Below are 26,581 nucleotides of genomic sequence, written 5' to 3' on the forward strand. Positions count from 1 at the left end.
CTGGAGAGTTGTCCGAAAAGTGAAAACCGAATTGCGCGACGGGAGCAGGTCTGAGTTGATGTTCTGCCTAAGCACGATCATACGCTTGGTCCAGGATGGCTCCAGCTGCACATCAACGATGAAATGGTAGACGAGAGTGCCGACAGGACGTAGGCTAGGCACACTCGCGCTCCTTTCGTCCCTAAACCAAAATGCAGAGAATTGGTATAGAGATACTGGCGTCTTGGACCATATGTAGCACTCGAACCTACAGTAATATCTCGATTTAAAGACTCTCACGTTAAAATAAAGATTTTTGGGGTTTTGAAGATATGAGAAAAATTAAGATGTACTTGTTCTGGTAACTTGTTCCTCGATGGTAGTCGGTACTGTCATTCGCAAAACCAGTGCACGTGGTAATAAGCTCATCTACGACCACTTTCTAGTTTGCATTCGCCCCTTGAGAGCAGAATGTGCCCCGCAGCTTGCCAGACAAACTTACCAATAGACCGAAGTTGAGTTTCGAGCACAGGGTCTCGAGCAAGGTTGGAAAGAGAAGAAGAGAAGATGCGCTCGCACTTGCTCTAAAGAGAAACGTACTTGATAGTTAGGATTGCCTGTGTATTAGTGATTGGTACGCTATAACTGTAGGCGTGGATCACCCTCATTCTGGTATCGAGTGAATGAGTGATTCTGAGATGCCTCTCATTGTGCCAAACCGACCTGCCAGTAAATCTAATGAGAGCCCACAGAATAGAATTTTGCCAGAGTTCATCAGGGCTACGGACCCTGCAGATATGCTGGTACGGGAGGCCTCGGACCATTCTTCTCGTTCGATCTTGGAGCTTCGAAGTCTTTTGACACGAACCACGCTCGGCAGGCTCGGCCCTCTTCCCCAGACCTGAATGTGAACTGCTATTCCTTGCAAGAGTGGGAGGCGGGTCATGAGGCATGGGAGAGATGGCACCTCATCCATGCACGTCGAGGAGGGGGGAAGTCAGCATCAGGCAAACTGCGATCAATAGCAAGGCTGACAACTGCAACGACACCTAGAAGCCAAGCAGTCACAAGCTTGCCTGACGTCCTAGCTGCTGGTTTGGTGAGAAATGCCGTTGCGGTGCATTCCTATGGTTGCATGTGGCGCTGTGAGCTTTGCACTCGATCCCTTGGACGATCGAAGCGGCAATTACGGTTGCACTGGACGACATGGCCAGGTGGTCCGTCTGAACTATGTGCTAGGAGCGGGTTTCCGAAGAGGGACAGAGAGCTAGAAGTTGAGGAGAAAGGAAGTGAGAGAATGGTGCTAGAAGACATCGGTGATCGGGTGGGCGCTGGAAGCGAGTTTGACTCGCCGCCCCTGGCCTGCCTGGGACGACAGCCGTCCTTGGGAAACAATCCGTGCCGGTTTAGGCCCATAACAGCCTGATTGCCAGTCCAGCCTCTCGTTTCCTGGCTCGACTGTGTGCTGCAAGAGATTGCTGGATCTGCTGCGCCTAGAAAGCCTCCCAGATGCCCCATTCCCTGAGTCGGCACGGAGGGGGCCTCCGAGTACGTTGCTGCTGCCCGGCCAATTAACTTGTATCAATTGTACCAAAACTCATATCTTCAGGCCATGCTAGTCTTGGATCACTCGCCTGGGTCAATCGGCGTGAAAAACGTCGGGCTCGAGCTTGGGGGGCCTCTGGTAATGGTGAAGGCTGTGTTCCACTGCATCCAGCCCTTGTGCTCTGCCCGAACGATAGTCCAACCTTCTGCTGCAGCCCGTACTCCGAGAAGAGTAGCACTGCTATAATTTGCCAGCGGGTACGCGCAGGTATGGCTGGAAACACCCTGGCAGGGTGTTGCCGCCATTGGAAGCCATGCAGCCTGTAATATCTGACCCTTGTGCTCAACAGCAGGCTAGAATGGGCAGACCCTGGGGGCATCATGCACAGTAATGACGTTCTGGGGTTTCCAGAAGCGTCCTTATTCGTCATTGGCTGGTGCCGGCCAGCGGTGCCGTTGGAGTGGCCACTCTAACGAGGGAGTGAATGTGTCTTGGCAGGCGCACCTTCCTGGTGAGCAGGCGGCCACGCGCAACACCCCCCGTTGAAGCAGGCCCGTCCATAAAAGCCCCCGCATCCTCTCCACAGCTTCGACTTCTTCTCCACCTCCACACCTCCACACCTTCTCACCTTCTCACTCACCACCTCTCTCTCCACAGCTTCCCCCACATCTACAAGAACCCACCCAAGCTTGGCTGGCAATCTTCAACATGTGGACTACATATAACACCTACGCCATTTGCGCCTTCGCCGCCATCGGTATGTCTCCCCGCTGCCCCACCTTCTGCGGCCGTTCACTGACAGCCTCATAGGCGGTGGCCTGTTCGGCTTCGATATCTCGTCCATGAGCGGCGTGCTCGGCACCAATGCCTACAAGAACTACTTCGGCAACCGTAAGACTCCGCCCTCGCGACCTCCCATCCATGCATACACTGACGACCTGCAGCTACCGGCTACCGTCAAGGCGGTATCACGGCTTCCATGCCCGCTGGCTCCCTCGTTGGTGCACTAGCCTCTTCCTTCATTGCAGACAAGCTCTCCCGTAGGACTGCGATCCAGGTCGCGGCCATTATTTGGATCATTGGCGCCATTCTTCAGACTGCCTCGAACGGCGTCGCCCTCCTCTGCGTCGGCCGTGTCGTTGCTGGTCTCTGCGTTGGCATCGCATCTTCCATTGTCCCGGTTTACCAAGCCGAGATTGCCCGCAAGGAGATCCGAGGACGTGTGGTGTCATTGCAACAATGGGCTATCACTTGGTATGTAGCACTCTGCGCCACGAGTTGATGGGTTCTCAGCTAACGAAACAGGGGCATCTTAATCCAGTACTTCATTCAGTACGGCGCTTCCTTTGTCGACGGTGGTCCAACGGCTCCCAACCAGGGAACTGCCGCCTTCCGTATCCCATGGAGTATTCAGATGGTTCCAGCATTCATTCTCTTCATCGGCATGTTCTTTTTGCCTAGGTCCCCCCGCTGGCTAGCGAGCAAGGATCGTTGGGAGGAGGCGTAAGTGGCAACTGATACCACTCTTTGGTGAATTGGCTGACAATGTGTACAGCATCCAAGTTCTCGGCCACCTCCATGGAGGAGGCGATGTGAACCACCCCAAGGTGCTCGCTGAATACCAGGAAATTGAGGAAGCTCTTCGCTTCGAGCGGGAGGAAGCGATCAACAGCTACAAAGCCCTTGTCGAGCCTCGTATGCTCAAGCGCGTCATCCTGGGAATGTCAATCCAGATGTGGTCTCAGCTTTGCGGCATGAACATCATGAGTAAGTTGATTTTCAACTATAGCATGCTCACCTGCTGACGATCTCACAGTGTACTACATCGTCTACATCATGGAGGGTGCTGGCATCGCTAATGAGTTGCTCACCTCCTCCATCCAGTACATCATCAACGTTGCGCTCACATTGCCCGCTATCCTGTACCTTGACAGGTTCGGCCGTCGCCCGGCTCTCCTTTGCGGTTCGTTCGGCATGATGACTTTCCTTTTCATCAACGGCGCGCTTCAAGCCGCCTACGGCAGGCCTAACCCCGACAAGTCCAATAAAGCCATCACCTGGGTCGTTCAGGACCACAAGAGCGTTTCCAAGGCCATAGTCGCCTGCTCGTACCTCTTCGTCGCCACCTTTGCCACGACCTGGGGCCCAACATCCTGGACATATCCCTCGGAGATCTTCCCGTCCAAGATCCGCGCCAAGGCCGTCTCGTTGGCCACCGCCTCTAACTGGATCTGGAACTGCGCCCTTGCCTTCGGTGTTCCCCCGCTTCTCCAGAAGATCGACTGGAAGATGTACATGATCTTCGCCACCTTCAATGGTCTTGCCCTCATTCATATGTTCCTGACTGCTCCCGAGACCAAGGGCAAGACCCTCGAGGAGATGGACGAGGTCTTCGACTCTGGCATCCCGGCCTGGCGCGGCGTCAAGAAGGGCTCTAGGCTCGACGTGCTGCAGACCCAGATCGAGAAGGGCGAGGTCAAGGTTGCCGGCTTCCACGGCCGCGACAGGTCCGGTGCTCCCACCGGAATCGAGCATGTCGAGAACAAGGCGGAATAGGTTGACGAGCGTAGTGGCTTAGATACGGCAAAGCAGAGTTGGGGTTCGTCGTAAAGCGCTACACTATACTGGGGTCAAGATGGGGTGGTTGCGGCAACATGCTTACGGAGATTTTTACGGAGTCTCTAGCTCAGAATCATGGTTGATGGACGATCATCGATTATTGGGCATGCATGTAATATCTTTCTGCGAATACTCAAATAGTAGGCGCTAGTGGTAATACCTATCTAGCAGTCTTCTCCAAGTTGCATCCATGTCAGTGACCTTGATATGCCCTCTTCCATACTCCCTGAAGTGCTTCAGCCCATTCTTACTTACCTGGGCTCAACGTTGATTGCCCCATGTCCTGAATCGTACGGGCAGCGAGGACTTGTATACCACCGCTTGAGAGTAGATTCCCCACCTCATCACAAGAAGTCAACACGGCATGTAAGATGCTCACCTCACGGATCAGTGAGCTTCCACATGCTCGTGCTGCAACGTCCTAAACTAGGCTGCAAAATCACTGACATTACAACATATTGCAGTATAGAAACGGGAGCGAGCCTGCGCGATCTTCGCTCTCTTCTAATACGATAATGCTTGATGCTCTGGATGAGATACTCAGCACGTCACAGATATACCCTCTTCACTAATGCATGAAAGACCCTCGAATACGCATGCCGGTGGTCTAAGGTAGATACTGGGGCTTGAAGTCTCAAATTGGACGCCCTATTCGATGCTGGTGTTATGATATGTCGAGTTTGATGTTGGACCAGGAGGGAGTTATGGGGTGGTAAACGTGGATAAAGGGGAGCTAGTCTGTGCGATTCGAAGATTTGCTTCACATATTTTCGAGGGACACTTATGGAATAACCCATTGCGAGGGATAGATCCACAGGAGCAAGTCTGGCATAAAAGCTGGCAGGTCAATACGATTACGATGGCCTACCTACAGGCTCAATTGGTGATGGCTCTTCATCTCCCCATCCTATCACACAAAGAATCCAGACGTGAAACTTTGCCTCGGAATGATCCATTCTCTACCAATCCGAAAGTATATCGAGTCTAGCCACCGTACCAGGCTTTTAATCGCTCTTCGGACAAGCCAAGACATCAAACTGGCCGCACCCGTCTACGTAGCAGGCGCAGATCTAATCAGAACCCGACCCTGTCATCGAAGTATCGAGGCCTGGTAGGACTCGTATGGCTGCAGAGCTGATACAGCCAGATAGGCGGTTCTGACTAAACAAAAGCCTGCCGCTCCCAGCCCGCAAAGGAGAAACATAGACACCGAAACATGCGTTGACCCAAAGAGACACTAGAGAAAATCATACAGACATTAGCACCCGAGTGCCCGCCGCCCTACCAGCCACCCTCCTCACCGACCTGCTTAATCAAATCACCCAAGCTCTCCGCCGTCTCGACCTTAGAAGGCGGCAGAGTCGGCGGCGGGGATTTAATCGGCTGCATTTCGACCACCGCCTCAAGCAGCTCCCCCTCGGGTTGAATGCCTAACCCAATCGCCGAAATGATGCGCCACGCCCTGCGAAACTCATCCCTGATAGCCACGATGCCGTTGTGGGTGACGGTGCGCGCAACGTTATGGTCCCACTCAAACGGGTCCTCGATGGCGAAGAGATACCGATGCCTGACCTCCCTGCCGTCCATAAGCGTCGACTTCGCGCCCGTCCAGCCCTTCATCTGCTTGGTTTGGATGCCGCCTTGCGTGCGGAGCGAGAGGACCTCGTTCATCCAGTTGAAGCTGCGGACGCCGTAGCCCGGGGTGGCGTAGTATTGGAAGAAGCCGCGGAGGAGGGCGCCGAGGGGTTGGCGGTTTGTGGTGAGCTTGCCTTGGGAGGCTTCGCGCTTGATGGCGGCCTCATCGCGCCAGAAGCGAACTTCGTAGCCGTTGATGAGGGTGTCTGCGAGCGCTTTTGCTGGGTCGGCGTTCTCCTGGGCGGGGTTCCAGGCTAGTTGGAGGTTGGGGCATACGGGTGGGTTGGCGACGTTGACGAGGTAGTGGAGGACCATGAGGACGTAGCCGTAGCTGGAGAGCGTGCCGGAGTAACTGGAGTTGATTTTGCGGCGTTTGGCCCAGGCTTTGACGAAGAGGACCATTGGGCGGATTCGGGGATCGCAGTGGCAGTAGCAGCGCAGAAGTGTGGTGTTGTGGAGCGCTAGAGGGTTTTCGAAATTGATGTCGGATTGGATGCCTACTCCTGACTTTGGGAAGTCTAAAGGTCCCAGAGCCTTTTCTCGAAGCCAAGGTGTGTCGAAACGTCGCTGTGAATACGCATTTGAATCATTCCTTTTCCCGTCGGCCGAATCTAAAGCAGTCTTGCCCTCTAAGGATGTGCCTACGCTATGAGCGGGTCTGCCAAGTTGCGAAGTCTTATTCGGGTTCCTGTTCTCGTCGTTGGGCTTTTGACCTGTGGGTTTGTTACCTCCTTTGGGATTTGTACCCTGCTTGTTGCCAGATTTGTCGTCCAATTTGCCCTGTGTGGAGTGCGACTGGCTCACTGGAATTCCAGGAGTTGGTGGCGGCGGATACTTTTCCTCTTCTGATAGCTCATCCCAATTCTTTCTCTCTTCACATAACGCTGCGTACAGTTCCGGTATTGGTAATTCGCATACTTTCAAGATAGGCACACGTGTTCGAGTGAGTAAGCGAGCGCCGTAACCGCTGTCGAGGAGCTTCTTCTCCAAAAGGCGTGGAATGGCTCGATCTATCACTCGCAGGCCACTCGTAGTTTTGGAAGACGAATTCCAGGACGGAACGATGGCTAGGTCTACATCTGAGCCTTTTGTTGCAAATCCAGAACTCAGACTGCCAAAGCAACGGAGCTCAATGCTTGACATGTCCCCAGAATAGCCTTCTTGGAGAGCTGATTGACAGAGAGACTCTACTTTGGCCCTGAAAGCTTCTTTGAGTGAACCTTCTTCAGGAGCCATCTCTACTTGGTGGATTTCTGCAGTAGCTACTCGATCCAGATACTGACATTGTGCCTGGTAATTGTTACCATTGGTGTAGTTCATATTTGGGTGGTAATTCTGTCTGGGGGCTTGGAATCCAGGACCAGGCGTATGTAATGGGTCCTGTATGCTCCGAGGCCTCTGTAGGATCTGGGGACCACTAAATGCAGAAGGCCCATGTGCTACTGAAGGACCCTGTTGCTGCCCGCCCCGATTGGTCCTGGGTGTCAAGGGACTCTGCGGAGACTGCGGAGTGAAGGCTGAAGGGGGAGGGCCAGAAAACTTCCAGGGTCCATCAACAGAGCCACCACGAGCATGCGGTTGGCCACGAGCGTGCGGTTGGCCACGAGCGGCCGGTTGACCACGACTTTGTGACTGGGGTGATCCAACGGGGTTAGTCTGCTGGGCATTTTGGCGATGCCTGGGAGTGTGTGTGTTATCACCTCGACGCTGTCCTCGACCTCGGGATGCTGTGTTTGAAGAACGCTGGTTGAGAGTGGAGACGTCATTTGATACTGTGACGTTGCTCAATATCATGGTGCGTAACTGGTCTTCCAGACCGCGTGGAGTCTGAGCTGATGGGTTGTTCATGATTGCGATGCTAAGGAGAAAGGTATCCAGTTGCGCATTCCACTGCTAAGGGTCGCGTCGTCCTAGTAAACGCAGAAGCGGCGTCTGGATGATGCTCACAGGAAGCACCTGACACTCATGAGGCTAGTAACAAAGATAGCAGGAAGGCGACAGGGTGAGGAAGAACGTAATCCATACACATGGGTGAATGCTGACTTGATAAAGGGTGGGGTATAAAAGACAGAGCAGCTGGAATGAGTGTTTGCTGGTCGACCTGTCGGTCGGAAGCGACTAATTCTTCAACCGGCTTAGCGGCATCGAAGTGGTCCTGGACGAAAAGAAGCCCAGAAACAAGCGTCGACGTGAGAGCTGAGGTTTCTAAGATAAAGTAATTGTGATTGTATGTCTGCAGGTCTAGCATTGGAAGCACCAAGAAGCATCTCGGCGTGGAATCGGAGGAGCTCGCAAACATAGACAAGTCGAGCTGCGTGTGGCCCGTGTGGCATGCTTGGCAAAAGGTGACGAACGAAGCGCGGCGCCTTCACTCACTTTTAACAAAGGCAGGCATCCGACTACATCTATACGCTCACTCGCCTCGCCCTTTCTCCCACCAACACCCACGACAGCCCACGACAGGCTGCATCCTCCACGCTCCCAGCCTCACCAGCATCACCGTCCTCCGCTACCCAGCTCACGATGAGCAGCGGCCAACCACCGAACGCGGCCACCGCAACCGCCAATGGCGCCCCGAAACCTCTCATCCGCCGCCGTCGCAAGCCAAATGCCGACCCTCTTCGAGTCCCCCCGCGACCTCTCAAGCAGATATCTCACCAGATTACCTCGATGGCCAGCGGTCCCAAGTCCCAGACCCTGAGCACCGCCAGACCCCCAGCTACGCCAGCGCAGCTCGAGGCCGACGGCTTCAAGGTCTTCTCTCTTGTGACCACAAAGCGCGCCATGATGGAGGGCCTGCGTCATCATGTCATGAGGCTCCAGCAGTCCAAGGAGAGAGCCCCGGTCAAGATTGTCAACGAGTCCGAGTTTACACGCCCCATCAGATTGCACCGCCGCGATCCCCGCGCCCCACCCGCCGGCGCAGGCGCGACTGTGATTGACGAGGATCCCGAAGCTACTCTGGAGGAAGACAAAGAGCGGGAGAGGGCCGAGATCCAAAAGGAGGAGCGTAGACGCCAACGCGAGGAGAATCAAGCCAAGATTGCCCCGTCTACCACAAAGAAGATGCCTGCTTTCCAGAAGAAGACTGAGCAGATCTATCGTCCAGATGATACCCCAGAAGCACAGAAGCGGTCTAAGCTCCGATACGAAGAGGCTCTTCCATGGCACCTCGAAGACTTCGACAACAAGCAGACATGGGTCGGATCGTACGAGGCAGAGCTGTCTGATAAACACATCATGATTGTTCCAGACCACAAGACTGATGGTACTCCTCAATACCGCATGGTGCCGCTGGAGCGCTGGTACAAGTTCATCTCCAAGAGCAAGGGAAAGCAGTTCACTGCCGACGAAGCCGACAAAAAGTGGAATACTGTTGGTTCGGTGCCCTCCTTCATCAAGAATACCGAAGAGCGCATCATCAAGCGTGAGCGTGAGGAGTATCAGAAGAATAGGGGCCCTGGAAAGATGAAGACTCGGATCGCTGGCCGTGGTGATGATGACGCCCCACCCCGAATCGGAGAAGACGGCATGATGATCAAGGTCGAAGAGGATGCAGATGACATCGACTTCAACTATGAGGATGACTTTGCCGACGATGAAGAAGGCTTGAACGGGTTGTTCGAAGGAGATGCGGAGGAGACCAAGGCCGCCGAAGAAAAGATTCGTCGCGATCGTTTGGCTGCTCGCATCTTCGACCTCCGAGACGAGAGCAAAGTCGACGTGCAGGAGGAGCTCGACAAGGAGGAAGCTGCTAAGCAGAAGGGATTACAGAAGCAGCTTCGGAAAGCTCTCATGAAGCGAGAGAAGAACTACGACTACGAACAGTCCGATTCTGACCGCTACGGATCCTCAAGCGAGTCGGAGGATGACTCCGATGTGGAGAGGCAGAAGGAGAAGGAACGACGGGAGGAGGAGGAGCGGAAGGCTGCCGAGCGGCCTGGTGTTGCTAAGGAGGGTGACAAGCCCGCGTCCGGCGCGTCTACCAAGGGAACGAACACGCCTTCAGGCCAGCACAAACCTGTTGATGTGTCCAAGCCAAACTCGAAGAAGCGTCCTGGCTCACCTAACCTCTCGGAAGCAAGTGGAAATGAGTCTGCTCGGAAGAAGCACAAGAAGAAGCATCGAGACGGGTCAGGGAAGGGATCACTCGTAAGCGTAAGACTATCGGACGCCCAAGGGGCACAAAACTCCTCACTCCGTGCTGCCGGAAGTCCTAGCGACTCGGAAATCACAGACGGTGGTCGTCGGAAACAATCGCTAAAATTGAGGTTAGGTACAGGCAGATCTCCTAATGGCACCCCAGGCGGCAGCCGGGCAGGTAGCCCAGACACAGGTGCAGAACGCAGCAGAGCCACGAGCCCTCTCTCCGCCGCCGGTTCCACGCAAACGATGCCGGGTCAGCGTTTCCCGTTACCGTTCACTAACAAGTCTTTGAGGATTAGCGCTAACAAAGTCAAGGCTCGACAATACCTGTCCCCACCATCGAACAAATCAAAGCCTTGCTCCGTCCAGAAGGCGTGAAGATCAACGAGATCAGCTCCATATTCAAAGGCCGGCTTGCACCAAAAGACAACCACGCCTTTATCCAACGTGTGAAGGCGCTCTCCGTCTTCGACAAGGACAAAGGATTGCTCTTCCCTCGGCCTCCTGATTCAGACAAGCCAGACAAGGGGGCTAAAGCAGGTACACCAAAAGAGGCGTCGCCCTCATGATATTTGGTGGCCGGATAGCACATGCGAGGTGCTCTTTGAATCATTTCTGCTGCTTTGTACTTAGACACAATTCATACAATACTATACCCCAGGTCTGGGCACACAGATACCATTGCTTGAATGCCTCTTTTGGAAACTAAAAACCACTGATAGGAGCAGTCACGTTGTCAGAAGGCCGTTCAGGCAAAAGGTAACCTGCTTCCTACTGTATCGACTTTTGCATCCTCTTTAGAGTTTCGAAAGCCAATAGAGACACCCCAAGCAGTGGCATACTGGCGTCACCTAATGAATGGACTAGTACTGCATGCAGATACTTTGAATGCTTATGAATAGGCCCTATGATCATTACTCCTTGCTACGTGGTCGTAGCGATGTCGATACCCTAATTATAAGAGATCCAAGCCCGTCCAACCCATGCCAATACCTATATTCCAAATAAAATGTCGTAGCGACTGGATATCATGCCCCCCACCCCCCAAGATAAGAACCCCCTTCATCCATATTTACAAGAGAAACGAAAACCCCGTCTCCATCGACATTTACAGCTTACTCGCATTCCGCGTAAGCATCACCACCAGGCCCGCAATGATCTTAAACACCAACCCAACCACCCACACAAACGCCTTAAACGCAAACGTCAGCACGCCAATCAGCGTCCGCGCAACAAACGGCAGGGTGCTCTCCTTCTTCTCCGCCTTGCTCTTCTTCCCCTTCGTCTTCGTCTTGGCCTGCGCCTCGTCCTGCTGCCCATACCACTGCCCCAGCTCGATATCCTTATCCAGACTCTGCGACTTGCTCGTCGTCGCCGAGCTGCGCAGGCTGCGACTCCACTTCTTGCCCTTGCTGATGCTCTTCGCCCCGCCCCAGCTCTCAAACCCCTCGACGAAGCTCTCCTTGAAGCTCGCCGCGCTGCTCTTCGGCTTCGGGCCCAGCGCCGTCGACGGCGGCGGCGCTTCAAACATCGTAGGCACCTCCTGCGCCGACGACGTCCTGCTCTTCGGGTTCCGCGCCGCCTCCGCAACTGCCACGGATAAGAGAGCCGTAGCGGCCACGTCAACGAGATACGGATTCCCAAAGCGTGTGAGTGCCGCGACGTTCAGCAGCAAGCTGTCCGTCCCGAAATCCAGCCGCGCAAGCACCGCGTCGTCGGCCGCGGCATCGTTTGCGGTGGCGAGGTGCGCAGCGTCCACGTCCGAGAACATCGAGCCCGGCCTCGCGGTGCCGGCAGCGCTGACACTGCGCAACGGGGTCGAGGGCGGTGGGGGGTTGAACGCGCGCGGGCTGGTCGGAGAGAGCACGTACGGGTTCAGTAGCGTGATGCTGCCCGCTCGTGAGCGGGCCTGCGCCTGTGCGAAGGAGGGGTGGCCGTAGACGGCCGTCTGGGGCCGGGTGGAGGGGGAGTTGATGCCCGCGCAGTCGCCCTCGAGCTGGATGGGGAAGAGGCCGAGAGTCGGGTGGTGCAGCTGGTACGAGCCGGTGGGGTTCAGGGCGTGGGCCCAGGGATTTGTCTGCTGGGTGGGAGCCTCGCGGGTCCAGGTGAGGGCGGAGCACTCGCGCTCGGCGGCGCCGCGGAGGACGTCCTCGGCGAGGCGCTGAGCAGCGTGAGAGGTGGCGCCGGGGTCGGCAAAGGCTATGTGGGAGGCTGCAGGTGAGTTTGCGGCAGCGTCGAGAGCGGCAAGGGCGGCGAGCTTGGGGTAGATGGTTGCGAGAAGGGTGGAGGGGGAGTCGTCGAAGGAGTTGGCGGTTGCGGAAGAGGGGGGAACGACGAGGTCGAGGTGGTTTACTGGGAGGGCGCGCGGTTGGGTGGGATGGTGGCGCTGAATGAGGACTTCGTGGGTCATTGTTGCGAGTTCTAGGGGGTCTTTGCCCTCGAGATCGGATTGGGTGAGGCTGTAGAAGGGGAGGGATGCAGTTGGACCGAAGGTTACTTGTGGTGTGGCTGCAGTTGCTCGGTGCATCTTGAGAGTGTATATCTGAACCGCCGGCTCTTCCTGACCATTCGTGGCAACCCATAGGTTTTCTAGGAGAGCTGATGGGGTGAAGTAGGGCGCACAAGTAAAGGTGGGAGCATCGCTGCTTTCTTGATCTCCATTATTCACGTTTCCATGGGGTATGTACAGTTCTGGCGAGTATGGAGACCGATGTATTCTGTTCACGGGAATATGCGTAGGTGAAGTCTGCGTGGGAGCGTATGCTTGACGGCCTAAAGGGACGGTGGGGTCATATACAGGAAACATCGACCGCATGGGTACGGGACTCGAAGGGCTGATTGGCGATCGGTTCGTTGCAGCACTGTTTGGTCGGACAAGCGTAGGACTGCCCGAGCGGGCGGATCGTATGTCTGAGAATGCTGGTGATGGTGCTCTGTTGGGGTCCGGACTGCCAGAAGGGAATGGCATAGCGTGTCGTTGTGCAGACTGTATTGAAAGTGCAGGTGACGTCGCTCTGTTGTACGCAGCAGGAGAACCTCCTCGACCAATCTCTGGTGAAGCAGAGGGATTCCGCTGGCTTGGAGGGGGTTGGAAGGTCGGTATGCTTAGTTGTGGTGGAGTTCTCGTCATTTGAAATTGAGGTTGATGTGCTCTCTCGGGTATAGCGACTGATGGCGACACTGGGACCGAATTGACCTGAATGACAAGCTCGTGGAAATCGACAGGTGTCTTGGTACTCTTCGCACTATCCATTCTTTGTGCGGTAGGATCTGGTGTTGGAGGCTTGACATGTAACATGCGATTCGGACTCGCCTGCCGTGGCCTTTGAGGAGGAGGAAAGAGTTGTAATGTGCCGCCTTGAGGAGACATGGTGTCGGATTGAAGCAGATCAAGAATGAAGTCTAATAATCACTTTTGACGCAGTCAACAAAAAGGATAGGCAAGGTAACACGAGGAAGAGATTCCTCTGAACAGACTCAAAGAAACGTGAGCATGGAACCAGCCTTGGACTACTACGGGTGCTCGGGGTAACTGGGGATATAACAAAAGGGCCACGAGAGTCTTCCCCACGAGGGTCGCGCAAGCGGCCACCTCAAAAGCAATAGCGGCTGCCATCGTTCTCTGCCATGCATGTTTTTGCGTCTTCCGGTGCTCTGGCTTGCACAATCGTCCAATTACCAGTGGCATTCTAATGGGCGCTTCGAGGATGAGAGGGTCTCTGGAGGTCGCGGCGGCTACGGTTGAGGATTTTGGTGTTGTCCCGTAAGCGCCCAGGTCCAAGTGCACACGACAAATCATCTTCGAGATCGCAACCGCTCGCACGGTCGTGAGGGAATTAGCTTCTGCGATGATTCGCCCAGTCGCGAATGCTTGGTATGCCACCATGGCCCTAATGTATGTGATAGTGATTCGGGCCGTAGCGAGTTGTGAATGCTATTTTCAGCGCATATGTTTCTGCTCATAAACGAATCGTGAAGATCGAGGCCGCCTGAGAAAGCAAACATGCTGGTCAAGAAGACAGCACGTGGACTGATAAAACCCTCATGGCGTCTTACTGGAGTTGCCAGAGCGTCCTGAACACTGAAGGAGGCTAAAAGAGGCTGGGATGCCATGAGGCTCAAGTCTCGAATTTTGTAGAGCTCATGGATCCTGGCATAACATCGGTTAGGAGGTGGAGATATGGGATGCCATCCTGGATGTTATTGAAACAACTTGAAGAAAGTATGCTGGCGGTTGGAGAGATTAGGGGATTGGGGAAGTATCACGTGACAGAATGTAATTAGCGTCTTGGCACATCCGGTCACGTGTGCCCTTCTCTGCCTATGAAACTTAGCGCCGTCTTTATCGATAACAATTTTCTCAAAGTTGCGAATAGCGTCATCGCTCTAGACATCAAAAAAGCAACCATGCCTTCAGAATTAGAAGATGTATGAATCTATGGTTTCCACAGTCAAATCCTCACTACTGACTAACATTCGCAAGCTCGTCGAGTTTCTCCATCATGGAAACACCCAAATCCGTCAAGTCGGTAAGGTCCTTCACTGGATGCGCCACCTCTTATGACTCTGTCGCTAACGGACATAACTTTCCAGCGGTTGAGCATTTGGTCGGCTACTCTGCAACACATACAACACTGTTCAAGAAAGACAAGCTTCTCCCTGTGAGAGACCTAAAACTCCTGGTCAAAGACTATGCAGTATGAAGTTTTATTTACGCCCCTCGTAAAAACATATCTGATTAGATTTCTGCTAGCCTATATCCAAAAATGTCATGACCATTCTCATCAACATATCTCATGACCAGGAGGTCTTGGAATGCCTTGCCAAAGACAACGCTTTCCTAGAACTACTATTAGGACGGATAACCGTATGTTAGTTCTCCGGTCATACTGAGCAAGCCCCGGACGTATTTTGGACTTATTGCTAACTGGATCAGAGCACCAAAGAACCAAATGCAAACGAGATAGCTATGCTTCTCGCCAACATGGCCAAGTCAGACGATATGCAACGGGTACTAGAACTACAAAGGGACATCCCAAAAGAGCTATCAAACTCCAAGTGGGCAATGGACCAGCTACTCGACTGCTTCGTAAAAGGCGCCGAAGGACGCTACAACAAGTACGCCGACTACGACTACCTCTCCTACTTCTTCGCCGACCTCGCAAAAGTACGCCCATCATACCCCCCAACGACATCCAAACCCCCCAAAGCTAACCTCCCACACCACAGTTCCCCAAAGGCCGCGCCTACCTCACCACCCCCCAGCCCCACGACGCCAACATAATCCCCCTGGCCAAACTCATCGTCTTCACCGAGCACGCCTCGTCCGTCCGCCGCCGCGGCGTTGCCTCCGCCATTAAAAACTGCGCCTTCGACATCCACGTCCACGACCGGCTCCTCTCTGACGCGCCCATCACCGGCGTGAACCTGCTCCCCTACATCCTTTTGCCAATCATGGGCGGCGAGGAGTACAGCGACGAAGACACCGAGGGGATGCTCGACGACCTACAGCTGCTGCCCCCGGATAAGGAGCGCGAGAAGGAGGCGGATATCATTAAGACGCATATCGAGACACTGACGCTGCTGACGACGACGAGGGGAGGAAGAGAGGTGCTGAGGCGGATCAAGGTGTATCCGATTGTGCGGGAGACGCATTTGCATGTTGATGATGAGGAGGTGAGGGAGGCGTGTGATCGGTTGGTGCAGGTGATCATGCGGGATGAGGAGGGAGAGGGGAAGAAGACGGGGGACAAGGGGAAGATGATTGCGTTGGAGGCGGAGGAGGAGGATGAGGATGAGCAGATTGTCGATATCTTATAACGCCGCTAGGTGGTGTAGGAATGCGATGGAGCTATGTCCTAGAAGACGTAGTTGAATGCATAAGTGATTTGGACTGACAGTGCTGGTGTGAGATTTAATTGATTAGACGCAAGTTGCACTCTACGTCTCCGCCTTATATATCCCTCTTAGGGAGCGCTTTGGTGAGAAGTGTTGCAAGTACTTACGAATCTAACCGTGTGAAATCTTTTTTGTTAGACGCGGCGTGAGTGCGTTGTCCACGATTAGTAGCCCTTCTATTCTTGCTTGTCGGTGAGAAGTTCTGCAAGTACTTACCAATCTAACCGCGTAGATCCATACTTGTTAGACACAGTGTGATCATGGAATGGACGCTGCTTGGACATGTTGGGGGGGCCCTTGGGTAAGAAGTATTGCAAATACTTACGAATCTAACCGCGTGAGTTCATTACTGGTAGACGCGGCGTGCACACATAGTAGACGCTGCGCATACGTATCTTGAAAACGCTAAATTCGCGTAAGCACCCTCCATATGTGCTTTTAAATACACATATAATACAGTTCTTGAACAGTCTAGTATATACAAGAAAACTCCCCTAGGGCCAAAGAGGTATTGTTATCGAACATCGATATTCCCATGACCACTAGACAACTCTTTCACCATAGAAATCGCGCCATCAATGTCACCCTTGTTATACAGGAACAGGCCCTGCAGTGCCGCAGTACTGATCGAGCTGGTCAAACCCACCTCTTTTACCTCCGCCATGAACCTCTTCCTCCCCTCGCCATTGGTGTCAATGTCCGCGAAGAAGCGATCCCACATCTGCTCAATCTGCCACTCGGTAGCCTCGCCCAGGCGAACTGTCATGTCGATTCTCCCGGGCCGGACGAGCGCTTCGTCTAGTCGCTCGATGTGATTTGTAGTTAGGAAAATGATACGCTCCTCACCACTCGCAACGCCGTCTAACGCATTGAGAAGGCCGGAAAAGGTAACCGTAGCACCAGCGTACCCGTCTTCTCCAGGCGTGCGGCGATTTATGAAAGCGGCGTCGGCATCTTCGAGTAACACAATCGTTCTTTGCGGAACCTTGGTGAGGAGATGGTTCAGCCGGTCATCCGTAAGCCCGCGCTCGCTGACATTCAGAATCGCGATATTGAAATTGAGATGCCCCGCCAATGCTTGTATGAAAGAGCTTTTGCCTGTTCCTGGGGGGCCGTAAAGTAGATAGCCCCTCCGATATGGGATTCCTCGATCTAGGTACCAGGTCCGGGCTTCTAGGAACGCCTGAAGATCCTCGACTATTTTCTCTTTTACGCCACGCTCCAGGACCACGGACTCAAGTGGGCGTTTCCGCTTGGGTTCCCCGAATTGCGACCAGTCTGGCCCCATCGAGTTGTATATTATGGTCTTTCCCTCTGTCCTTTGTTGTGCGAGCTGGTGCGCTTCGGCGAATATTTGCTCGAATATATTGCGGTGGGCGTATAGGGTGGTGAGGGTAATGGTTTCGAAGGGTGTGCCGGAGGCCAGGTCGAACGACTTCTCGCGCTGGCGATTGACCATGATGAAGGAACGCCCATAGCGTAATATATAGCGCCCGTATCCTGGTACTAGGGAGAAGTGTGCGTTGGAGGTCCCGCCGGGGAGAGGGACCTGCGAGGTCTGTATTTGGAGGTGGTGGAGTCGGGGATTTAGACGTTGGACTAAGGAAGATAGAAAGCCTTGCTTTGAAGCCTGGCTATGATCCGTAAGCTATTAGTGTCGCACTTCATGGGCTAAAGTAGATGCATACCCTTCAACCGCTTGACTGCCCGCGAGCTGTGCCCTCTGGTATGCCGTCATCCATTGCAGAAGCCATTGGTATGCATGGTCGTGCCGCGTTATTTCCAAATCCACGATCATGCGCCGTCGAATTAAATCTGCCCCTTGCCTCAATCCCTTCTGTCCAATGCGTGCGCCGACGCCGAGTGCTGCGAGCCCAAATCCCTAAGTATGGAAGTTAGCCTTCGAGCTTCGGAGCTAAAACAGTACGACTTACAGCAGTGAAAAACGGATTGCTAGTTAGCTGGGAATATATTGAGCTAATGCCATCGCCGCTGCCGATGTTGACCTGTTGGGCCAACTGGCGCGATGCATCCTGCGGTCCTAGAGGGTTGTTCTGGTCCATCAACCTGTGAAGTCTTGACGCGAATCGTGAGTAGTTTGGAGATAACTGCGCTATGCCACATTCATCACTTTTATGGAAGCATGTGATTGCGCGACAAACGAAAGGACAATATGTGTGTCGTATGGCTCTTTTGTTGAAGCAAACATTTACGATGTATATATATGTACTTCACTGCCATTTTCAAACATGCTTCAGCCTTGTTGCAGAAATTGAATGGGGTGGAAGTTCAGCATCCGGAATAGTTGGTAAAATACTAGACCACCTCATATGGCAGTAGAGAGGTGTGCATGGTAAGAATGATCGCATCTCTTTTAGGGTATCTAACATGTTTTAATCTACGAACAATTCTCTTGGTCCAGTCGAAGGCCTAAGATTTAGCAGCGCTGTACGCTAAAACACTCCTCCGTACCCTACGAAGGTATAAATGCTACAAGTCTCATGACAAGAACCTAGTATTGACGCACACATCCTCGCCTCTTGACCATCGGCTCATTTGACCTTCGGCCTCCTAATCACGATCTTCTCGCTTTCAGCAAGCTCCCATCCAACCCCATCCTTTACCAGATCCACCCATTTCCTATCCGTACAACGCTCCACATACGCCCTGTCTGCAGTCATGTAGCTTCTCCCCAGGCACTTCAACGCATGCAACCTCATTCCCGTATCCGCGAACTCCATAATCCGCCTCTGATACCCATCCACCGCCCTCCGCATCTTCCAGAACAGCACCCAGTTATCATGCGCCAATGCCTTGAGCACCAGCCCCACTCTCCGGTCCTCGTGTTTGAACTGTGTCTTGACGGTATAGGCGGCCATTATGTCCGATTGCCGACACGCAAGGTCTAGTATCCAGAATCCGACGAACTCGTGGAGTTCTGGTGCGGGCAATGGCGACTGGGAGTGGATCTTTGTAAGGAGGGATATGAGTGCGGGGGCGTACGATTCCCACTCCTTGCAGAGAATCGCGGCATGGATGTTGAAGATGTAGACGCGTTGTGCGAATACATCCCGGCGGGCTGTGGCGACTATTGCTTCGCGAAGCTTTCGGAGAGCAGTCAAGATGGTCGCCAGCTCGACGGAGTGGGAGGGGGGGGCGTTCGAGGCATTACTTCCCGACCTCGAGGCTCGAGAGGGCGGAGGGGCCGGAGGGCTCGGTGTTGCTAAGGGGGAGGTCGAGCTGAGGGATAGAGAGGCGAATTGCTTGTCGAGTTCGTCGCCGCTGCTGGAGGAGGCGCAGAATTTCATGTAGCGCTCTACGATCTTATTGTAAAGGGATTCTTGGGCTTTAGGGTCGTTGAGCCTGTTAGAGTCAGCAACAACTATGCCTTTCTTCTGCTAATTACTCACTTGGTCTCGCCCTTCGAGGGATATCCATACACCTCGAGGGAATCGATATTTGGAGTCTTCAGCCTGCTCCATCCTCCGGAAGGACCCCGCTTGTTGCTAGGACGCTGCTCTCCTGAGCGCCGCTGGTTCGACAGCAAGCTGTATGGTGTTTGGCTGGAGCCACTCATCACTCCGTTCGGGTTATCTCAATGGATCATGCAGGTCCCAGAGGCAGTGGTGGTATCATGATACTTCCAAGGTTTCAATAAGAATGCTACTTAGAAGTGGAAGGAGTGAACGTCGTCCTCGGTAGAGTGCAAGACCGATCCGTGACGCCATCACCAGGACTGCTTCATTCACTTATGTGAAGACATTACACTTCGAATGCTGAAGGCTGTTTCCGTGAATGGTATGTGGTCGATGTAGAGCGTGTATAGAATACCGGGAATAGCTCAACCATGACGCAGTGCCGGACCTCTCTCCGATCTCTGCGCTGCACATGTCATGCTGCGACTACCAGGTTGACGTCTCAACAATTCTCCGTTCCATCCTGCCTAGGTACATACCAACAGGCCATATTCCAAGATGTATAAGCAGCTAAGAAAAATCTCGTTATAAAGTAACTGAAGGTCCAAGTATTCCTTCGAAATAGTCCATCTTCTCCTCTTCTAGAAAAATAAAGTCATCGCCACTGCTCCTCATCAACTCCAACATGGACGCCGCCAAAAGCGCCACAGACTCCGTAGCGAAAGTAGAAAAAAAAGTAGAGCATGGCCTAACCCTCCTTTACGAGAAGCTCCCTCTATGGATGCAAGAAAACCATTTCATAATTCGCGGCTATCGTCCACAATCAAACTCCTACACCACCTCTGCGCGCAGCCTCGGCTACCTACATAACGAAACCGTAAACATCTACTCGCACCTCCTCGGCTCCATAGGCTCCATCATCTCAGGGATTGTCGTGTACACCGGCGTTCTTCCTCGGTACTCTTCAGCTACTCCGGAAGATGTTTTTGTGTTTAGCTGTTTCTTTGCTGGCGCAGCAGCGTGCATGGGGATGAGTGCGGCGTTTCACACCATCTCGAATCATTCGCATGCCGTGGCGAGCTTTGGGAACAAGCTTGATTATCTGGGGATTGTGTTTTTGATCTGGGGGAGCTTTGTCCCGTCGATTTACTATGGGTTTCAGACGCAGCCGGATTTGATTAGGAGGTACTGGGCTATGGTATGTTGGAACATCTACTACCCCTTTTCCAATTCATCATCAGTCCATCTTACCGTGATGACCCTCTGTGCTTGCTACCTATGCTTCATTGAATCAGAAGACTGACATACCCAGATCACCACTCTAGGTGCCGGCACAGCGGTCGTAGCCACCCACCCCAAATTCCGCACCCCGGCCCTCCGCCCCTTCCGCGCCGCCATGTTCATCGCCCTCGGCCTCTCCGCCGTCTTCCCCGTCCTCCACGGCGTGAAAATCTACGGCGTAACCATGATGCGGGACATGATCGGCCTAGACTACGTCGTCGCCCAAGGCTTCTTCTACATCCTCGGTGCCGTGATCTACGCAGTACGCACTTGCTCCCCCTTTGTCTACATGTTTCTATTGGTGGTGGTGCTCGCTAACGCTTTTTCCCCAGTGCCGCGTCCCCGAACGCCTCTCCCCCGGCACCTTCGACATCTGGGGCTCCTCGCACCAAATCTTCCACTTCTTCGTCGTGCTCGCCGCCGCGACGCACCTCGTGGGCTTGCTGAAAGCGTTTGATTACGAGCACGAGCGGCGAGATTCTGGGTACACGTATGGGCCGGGCCACGGCGGGAGGTGGAGTGCTTGTGCCTTTGATGGCAATGATAGTAGGGTGTGTCGCGGGGCTAAGCTCTCGGATCTGTGGGGGTGGGAGCCGGCGAGTCTGAGATGAGGAGGGGGTGGGAGAGTTGGGTTTTGGCAGTGAGTGGAGTCTTGAGGCTTGAGGCTTGAGGGGTTAAGAGGGTTTTAGAGAGAGGGGGTAGAGCTGGGCTGGTCCAGCGTGGTTCTGAGGTACGTAATGTTTATTCTGGATTATCTTTTTTTTTAAGCATGTTTTGTACATATAGACTCTCGCAACCCCAGAATCGCAATACCTAGAGAAACCCATTTTGTAGGGTCACGTGCTCTCCATATTCCGTCCACGTAAGATTTCCGTCAACAATTTCGTCTGCAGTTCGTTCTGTAGGGGTTGGAGCGTATGCGGGCACAGGACGTGTGGCGAAGTAGATGGGATATTGTGATGAGAGGGCAAGGGTTATGCTGGGTTAGTCGGAGAGCATCAGTAGCACCAAAAGAGACACAAGAGACCGCATCGACAGTACAAGGCAGCGATGCCGCTCAATTCCAAGATTTTTATTAGGACTTTTCGGTAACCTCTGTTTCATGTCGACACCCTAAAAAGCCCTCCCTCGACATTTCAATCAATTCAGGCCTAGGTGTATCATGTCCAAATATCCCGCCCCCACTCGTAAAATCCACACAACCCCGTAGTGTTCAAGGTAGGCAAGAAAAGTGGGCCAAGGCACTTTTCCAGACATCTGAACGCCCGCATGCAAGATATCAAGATTGGGATGCCAAAAGAAGAATGTACAATTGAAAGTGTAGGGGGTAAGCGGTTACCGGCCGGACTGCCTCATCATATCGGCTCTTCGCTTCTTCTCGGCGGCTGTGGGGGACGTTAGTTTATTGTTTTGGAGAGAAAGAAATGGGATCGGATAGCCGTACCTTCGTCATACACCAAGAACTCGTGCAGACCACAGCCACCTGGCACCATGGGTAGGACGGGCACCTTCTGGTCTGTCACGACTTCTAGCAGCGCCGGGCCATCCGTGGCCAGCAGCCACTGCAGTTTCTCCTTCAGTTCTGAAGGCTTCGACACGCGCTGTGCCTGAACGCCCATCGCATCACCCAGCTTGACGAAGTCGGCGTTCCTTTGATGGGTGTGGGCGAACCGGTTTTGGTAGAACAGGGACTGCCATTGCGTGACCATTCCTTGCTCCTCGTTGTTGAGGAGGATGACCTTAACGCCGATGTTGAACTCTGCGGCGGTCGAGAGCTCGGTTAGAGTCATGCTGAAAGACGCATCGCCATCAATATCGATGACGAGGGCGTCAGGTCGGGCAACTTTGGCACCGATAGCGGCTGGTAGACCGAAGCCCATCGTTCCAAGACCACCTGAGGTGATCATGGTACGGGGATATCGCCAGCGGAAGTGCTGAGCAGCCCACATTTGATGTTGGCCAACTCCGGTAGTAATGACGACGTTCTCCTTGACGGGATCGGTGAGATCTGAAAGAGTAGCCATCACAGTCTGTGGCTTGATCATTCCGTTTGTGCCCTCCTTCTCGTATGCCCATGGGAATCTCTGCTTCCAGTCATTGATCTGACCAAACCATTCGGGTCGCTCTTCGACAGCATTGACGAATGGCAAGAGGGTTGCAAGATTCGTGATAACGTCGCCCTCGACAGCTTCGGTTGCTTGGACGACCTTGTTGATGTTCTTGGGCATTATCTCGAAGTGGATGATACCTCCTCGGCTTTCTTGTGCGGCGAGCTTGGCTGCTGGCGCGAATTTCGCCACGCTGCCGGTGATGCGGTCGTCAAAGCGCGCACCCAGCGCAATAATCAGATCGGCTTCCTGCATGGCCATGTTGGCAAATGCGGAACCGTGCATGCCGAGCATGTGCAGAGACTTGTCGTCCAACTCGTCGTATGCGCCCAGCCCCTGGAGGGTGGTTGTCACAGGAATCTTAGCCTTCTCCACAAGCTCTTTCAGCAGCCTGGGACCGTCTGGAGTGCTGACCATACCTTGGCCAGCATAGATGACGGGCTTCTTAGCCCTGTTGATGAGGTCTGCGGACCGTTTTATGGAGCCTTCAAGCTGCTTCTTGCTCATCTCCTTTGCGGCAACGGTTGCAGCGCTAGGGTGTGTGGGCAGAGAGCTGGCCATTGGGATAGGTCTGGTGAGAACTCCACCAGTGATATCCTTTGGTAGATCGACGAGAACGGGGCCAGGCCGACCAGACGTGGCGATCTCAAAAGCTTCGTTGATCCGCCTCGGTAGCTCTGCAATGTTCTTCACCATGACATTCCACTTTGTGCACGCTCTTGTTATACCGATGGTATCAGCCTCCTGGAAAGCATCAGAGCCAATCAGGCCGGTAGTGACCTGTCCGCTGAAAACGACCATCGGAGTGCCGTCCATAAGGGCGTCCTGCATGGGCGTGACGACATTGGTGGCGCCAGGACCGGAGGTAACGAGGACGACACCAGGCTTGCCAGAAGCGCGGGCGTAGCCCTCGGCCATGTGCCCCGCGCCCTGCTCATGTCGTGGCAAGATGAAGTCGAAGTGCTCTGAGTTGTATATGGCATCGAAAACGGGCAGGATGGCCCCTCCAGGGTATCCGACTGAGTCATGGTGTTAGCAGAGGCAAATTTGCATTGTCGGACAACTAGCATACAAACATGCTTCACGCCCTGCCGGAGCATCATCTCGTGGAAGATGTCCCCTCCCGTCATGCCCACGAACGAGTGGTCCAGCTCGGCCTGCCGGAAGGGGCGCAGAGGGGACGGTTCGTTCCAGTCATTGTCGCGATTGAAGGCGGGACTGGGGCGGGCTCGCGGTTCCGGCGCGGTCGCGGTGGCGGCGGTGCTCTGCGGCCGCTTGGGGATCTCTTTGAGGGTTTTCGAGGCAGCTGCGGCGGTCGCTTTCCTGTAGGGCGAGACGGCGAGTCTCGGCGTGGAGGTGGAGAGCGCGCGTGTATGCTTGAGGGACTGTAACGCCCGCTGGGTCTCGCGTGCCTTGAACATGATGAAGCGGCCCTCTGCCTGCGGATGAAGGCCCAATTGGACTCGACGTGGGGTGTGTCGGGGTGAAAAGCAAGTAGCAAGCGGCAGTGGGAGGAGTGGAGGAGTTCAGCGTGGATATGAACAACTGGTCTGAGTCAAAGTTCCCTCACACCAGCGACAATCCAAGGGCCCGTGTGGCCGGGGGGGCAAAATTCACAGGACGCACGGCAGAAACGGTAAAACGGCGATCCTTCTCCGCAGTCTGGCCGGCCGGTGGCCAATGAGCCACTTGTCCGCGCTGTCCAGGCTCGCTGCCCTTGGATCGGACCGAGATCGGAGTCGAGCTCTCACCGCTGGCCTGGCCTGCGAATGCACGCCTCCGACTCGATGCTTCAATGAATCTCCCAACTATCAACGCCCCGAACCGAACCCGCAGCCATGGCCGGGCTGCGTCTGGGGACGAGCGCCGCCGAGGTATGCGCCTGGGTGTGAATGCGCTGCTATCAATCTAACAAACGCCAGTTGCCGTGCCTCGCCGCTCCACCAAAGGCCCGCTGGACAGCGATGTAGACGAGTATGCGCCCTCCCGCATACATGTGCAGTCAATCGCACGGCTGACCGCGTAGCCCGCTTGCTGGGAGCACCTCACAGTCTGCCGCATCTTCGCCGCCTCGTCGAGTGCTCTCGCCCGCCCCCCTCAATACGGCCGCGACTTCCCCGCTATCACCAGACAGCGGCACGTCGCCCATCCCAGACCTCCCGTCCAAAGACTTCAGCTACCTCCTCGAACCCTCCGCCTACCATGCCCTCCCGTCGACCAACATCCCCCAGCCGTTTCTCAACTCGCCAGCTCTCCCCTCCCTAGCTGGTCCTTTGCCAGACCTGCTGAAAACGGGTCACTATCGCCTCGCTGCTATATCTGCTGCCCGGGGCCTCTCGACAAGCGTGTCTCCAAGTGACGCCCCTGCAATTTTCGAACTGTTGCACATCCGGCTCGCATGTCTGTGCTTGCTGAATGAGCATGCAATGGCTGCACAGGAAGCCAAACTGCTTGGCGATCTGAGTAGTGCCTTCTACCGGCACCCCCTCACAGGGGCCCACCTAGTACCCTGGGAGCTTCGAGTTCTATCCGTACGTCTGGCTGCCTTAGGATACGGCGAGTGGCGGAAAGGGATCATGGGATACTACGAGCTGGCGCGAGAAGCACGCGAAAACGTTGTGAAGACCGAGACGCATGCGGAGAAGAAGCTTTGGAAAAGTCGGCTGCGGGAATGCGGAATTCGAGTTGCGAATGTGCTGGTGGAGATGGGTGAGCTCGAAGGCGCTGGACGTCATCTAGGCACTCTATCATCCGCAGAGGGAGACAGCCAAGACTCGCGGGAGGTGCTTGTCATGGAAGCTCTTGTCTGGCTGAGAGTGGGTGACTTACGAGCTTCTCGACGTTGCGTCCTGGCCGCTGCAGCTCTGCCCTCGTCTGAAAATGAATCGACATCGACGCTGGATAGCAAAGTCGAGGGTACTTTGAATGCCCTGCTGAGAATTGCAGAGGGCGACTACAATGCGGCCGTGGAGGCTTGGACGGAACTCCATTCGATGCACCAAGATGACGCTATGATTACGCAGAATCTCGCTGTTTCGTTACTCTACACTGGCAAGATCTCCGAGGCCCGGAGCCTACTGACCGACCTGGCTGGGACGACAGCCCCATTCCACGCCTTGACGTTCAATCTCTGTACCGTGTATGAGCTGTGCACTGAAAGGTCGCGAGACAGGAAGATAGCTCTAGCAGAGCGTATTGCTGCTCGCGAGCCAAGCGAAGTAGGCTGGGAGATGGCAGCGGCGGACTTCAAGCTTTGAAGTGCTTGAAGAGACTTCGTGTTACAATCAAAGTAGGTAGTAGTAAGGAAATCACCCCGACCTCTTGCGTTCTTTATCTTCCGAGTTCCACGTGCGAGATACCCCGATAAATGTGGTGTTTAGGTCGGGATACGACTGTCCAATTATGAGCATAAGCCAAGATAGTAAGAGGGCTTTTCCAAAACCAGCAGTGCAGGATGCGAGGAGTCATTGATGTTGTTTTTACGAACTTGGGAATGGAATGAGCGTAAGTTTTCAAGCCTCGAGACCTCGACTTCGAGCATTGCTTGCAGTGCAGTGTCAAGTCAAGCTGGATCCAGAGCATATGCAAATTTTGATATCTCTACTTCACCCTCGCCACATTATATAGTGCACACGAGTGCTCAGAAGGACTGCAAGCTCAAAAGGCTTTGTCAAGTACAAGGGCCGAGGATAATGATCTTCAGGTACAGGGGGGTTTTTCTGGCAGGCTTCCTAAAAACACCCCTTCTACCCATTGGGCGCTTTCCACCCTTCCACCTCGTATGTCAGCTAGCCTGAGATCGGGCATGGCAGTTTGAATTGCCAGCCGATCCTCCAGTAATCGAATGTAGATTTCTTGCATTTCTGATATTCCCCCACCGAGCACGCCCTGATTGGCCGTGCGGCATCGGCTTGGCACTTTTATCCACCCAGGTCACCGTGCTCTAATCCCAG

The 26,581-nt window shown here is 54.2% G+C and overlaps 10 protein-coding genes across 10 annotated transcripts; 5 read left to right on the top strand and 5 right to left on the bottom strand.

Annotated features, from left to right (window-relative positions):
* Window positions 1–2,233: 2,233 nt before the first annotated feature.
* BDZ99DRAFT_452866 (high affinity glucose transporter) lies at window positions 2,234–4,309 on the top strand (the record flags this gene model as incomplete). The annotated part of the gene is made up of 6 exons (XM_033718303.1): window positions 2,234–2,282; window positions 2,336–2,416; window positions 2,470–2,779; window positions 2,831–3,028; window positions 3,081–3,292; window positions 3,342–4,309. 6 exons carry the CDS (start codon window positions 2,234–2,236, stop codon window positions 4,079–4,081), a joined length of 1,590 nt encoding a protein of 529 aa, XP_033570744.1. The 3' UTR covers window positions 4,082–4,309.
* A 643-nt stretch (window positions 4,310–4,952) lies between these two features.
* BDZ99DRAFT_452869 (PAP/OAS1 substrate-binding domain-containing protein) lies at window positions 4,953–7,627 on the bottom strand (the record flags this gene model as incomplete). Its single annotated transcript, XM_033718304.1, has 3 exons — window positions 4,953–6,526; window positions 6,584–7,411; window positions 7,541–7,627. 3 exons carry the CDS (start codon window positions 7,625–7,627, stop codon window positions 5,426–5,428), a joined length of 2,016 nt encoding a protein of 671 aa, XP_033570745.1. The 3' UTR covers window positions 4,953–5,425.
* An 897-nt stretch (window positions 7,628–8,524) lies between these two features.
* On the top strand, window positions 8,525–10,422 carry BDZ99DRAFT_367571 (Rap30/74 interaction domain-containing protein; the record flags this gene model as incomplete). The annotated part of the gene is made up of 2 exons (XM_033714768.1): window positions 8,525–10,178; window positions 10,241–10,422. Coding segments are annotated over 2 exons (1,836 nt in total), but the record flags the coding sequence as incomplete, so codon positions are not given.
* A 611-nt stretch (window positions 10,423–11,033) lies between these two features.
* Window positions 11,034–13,055, bottom strand: BDZ99DRAFT_398990 (uncharacterized protein; the record flags this gene model as incomplete). The annotated part of the gene is made up of 1 exon (XM_033716105.1): window positions 11,034–13,055. The coding sequence occupies one exon, from the start codon at window positions 13,053–13,055 to the stop codon at window positions 11,034–11,036; it is 2,022 nt and encodes a 673-aa protein (XP_033570747.1).
* An 868-nt stretch (window positions 13,056–13,923) lies between these two features.
* Window positions 13,924–15,819, top strand: BDZ99DRAFT_467909 (DUF383-domain-containing protein). Its single transcript, XM_033721123.1, has 6 exons — window positions 13,924–14,353; window positions 14,409–14,454; window positions 14,519–14,622; window positions 14,679–14,792; window positions 14,862–15,092; window positions 15,155–15,819. Exons 1-6 carry the CDS (start codon window positions 14,333–14,335, stop codon window positions 15,743–15,745), a joined length of 1,107 nt encoding a protein of 368 aa, XP_033570748.1. The 5' UTR covers window positions 13,924–14,332; the 3' UTR covers window positions 15,746–15,819.
* A 478-nt stretch (window positions 15,820–16,297) lies between these two features.
* Window positions 16,298–17,886, bottom strand: BDZ99DRAFT_452877 (mitochondrial chaperone BCS1; the record flags this gene model as incomplete). The annotated part of the gene is made up of 3 exons (XM_033718305.1): window positions 16,298–17,457; window positions 17,512–17,705; window positions 17,758–17,886. The coding sequence occupies 3 exons, from the start codon at window positions 17,884–17,886 to the stop codon at window positions 16,338–16,340; spliced, it is 1,443 nt and encodes a 480-aa protein (XP_033570749.1). The 3' UTR covers window positions 16,298–16,337.
* Window positions 17,887–18,155: 269 nt separating this feature from the next.
* Window positions 18,156–19,670, bottom strand: BDZ99DRAFT_503004 (uncharacterized protein). The gene is made up of 2 exons (XM_033723934.1): window positions 19,234–19,670; window positions 18,156–19,186 (listed from the first exon to the last, which is right to left on the bottom strand). Exons 1-2 carry the CDS (start codon window positions 19,398–19,400, stop codon window positions 18,376–18,378), a joined length of 978 nt encoding a protein of 325 aa, XP_033570750.1. The 5' UTR covers window positions 19,401–19,670; the 3' UTR covers window positions 18,156–18,375.
* A 57-nt stretch (window positions 19,671–19,727) lies between these two features.
* On the top strand, window positions 19,728–21,154 carry BDZ99DRAFT_575851 (HlyIII-domain-containing protein). Its single transcript, XM_033728510.1, has 3 exons — window positions 19,728–20,437; window positions 20,552–20,782; window positions 20,853–21,154. Exons 1-3 carry the CDS (start codon window positions 19,925–19,927, stop codon window positions 21,129–21,131), a joined length of 1,023 nt encoding a protein of 340 aa, XP_033570751.1. The 5' UTR covers window positions 19,728–19,924; the 3' UTR covers window positions 21,132–21,154.
* A 389-nt stretch (window positions 21,155–21,543) lies between these two features.
* BDZ99DRAFT_575852 (acetolactate synthase) lies at window positions 21,544–24,153 on the bottom strand. Its single transcript, XM_033728511.1, has 3 exons — window positions 23,701–24,153; window positions 21,965–23,647; window positions 21,544–21,905 (listed from the first exon to the last, which is right to left on the bottom strand). The coding sequence occupies exons 1-3, from the start codon at window positions 24,047–24,049 to the stop codon at window positions 21,856–21,858; spliced, it is 2,082 nt and encodes a 693-aa protein (XP_033570752.1). The 5' UTR covers window positions 24,050–24,153; the 3' UTR covers window positions 21,544–21,855.
* A 270-nt stretch (window positions 24,154–24,423) lies between these two features.
* BDZ99DRAFT_399199 (uncharacterized protein) lies at window positions 24,424–25,885 on the top strand (the record flags this gene model as incomplete). The annotated part of the gene is made up of 3 exons (XM_033716121.1): window positions 24,424–24,502; window positions 24,551–24,602; window positions 24,655–25,885. The coding sequence occupies 3 exons, from the start codon at window positions 24,424–24,426 to the stop codon at window positions 25,883–25,885; spliced, it is 1,362 nt and encodes a 453-aa protein (XP_033570753.1).
* Between the last annotated feature and the right edge of the window lie 696 nt (window positions 25,886–26,581).

This window comes from Mytilinidion resinicola (assembly GCF_010093595.1).
Source record: "Mytilinidion resinicola strain CBS 304.34 unplaced genomic scaffold BDZ99scaffold_25, whole genome shotgun sequence".
In the NCBI taxonomy this organism is placed as follows: Eukaryota; Fungi; Ascomycota; class Dothideomycetes; order Mytilinidiales; family Mytilinidiaceae; genus Mytilinidion; species Mytilinidion resinicola.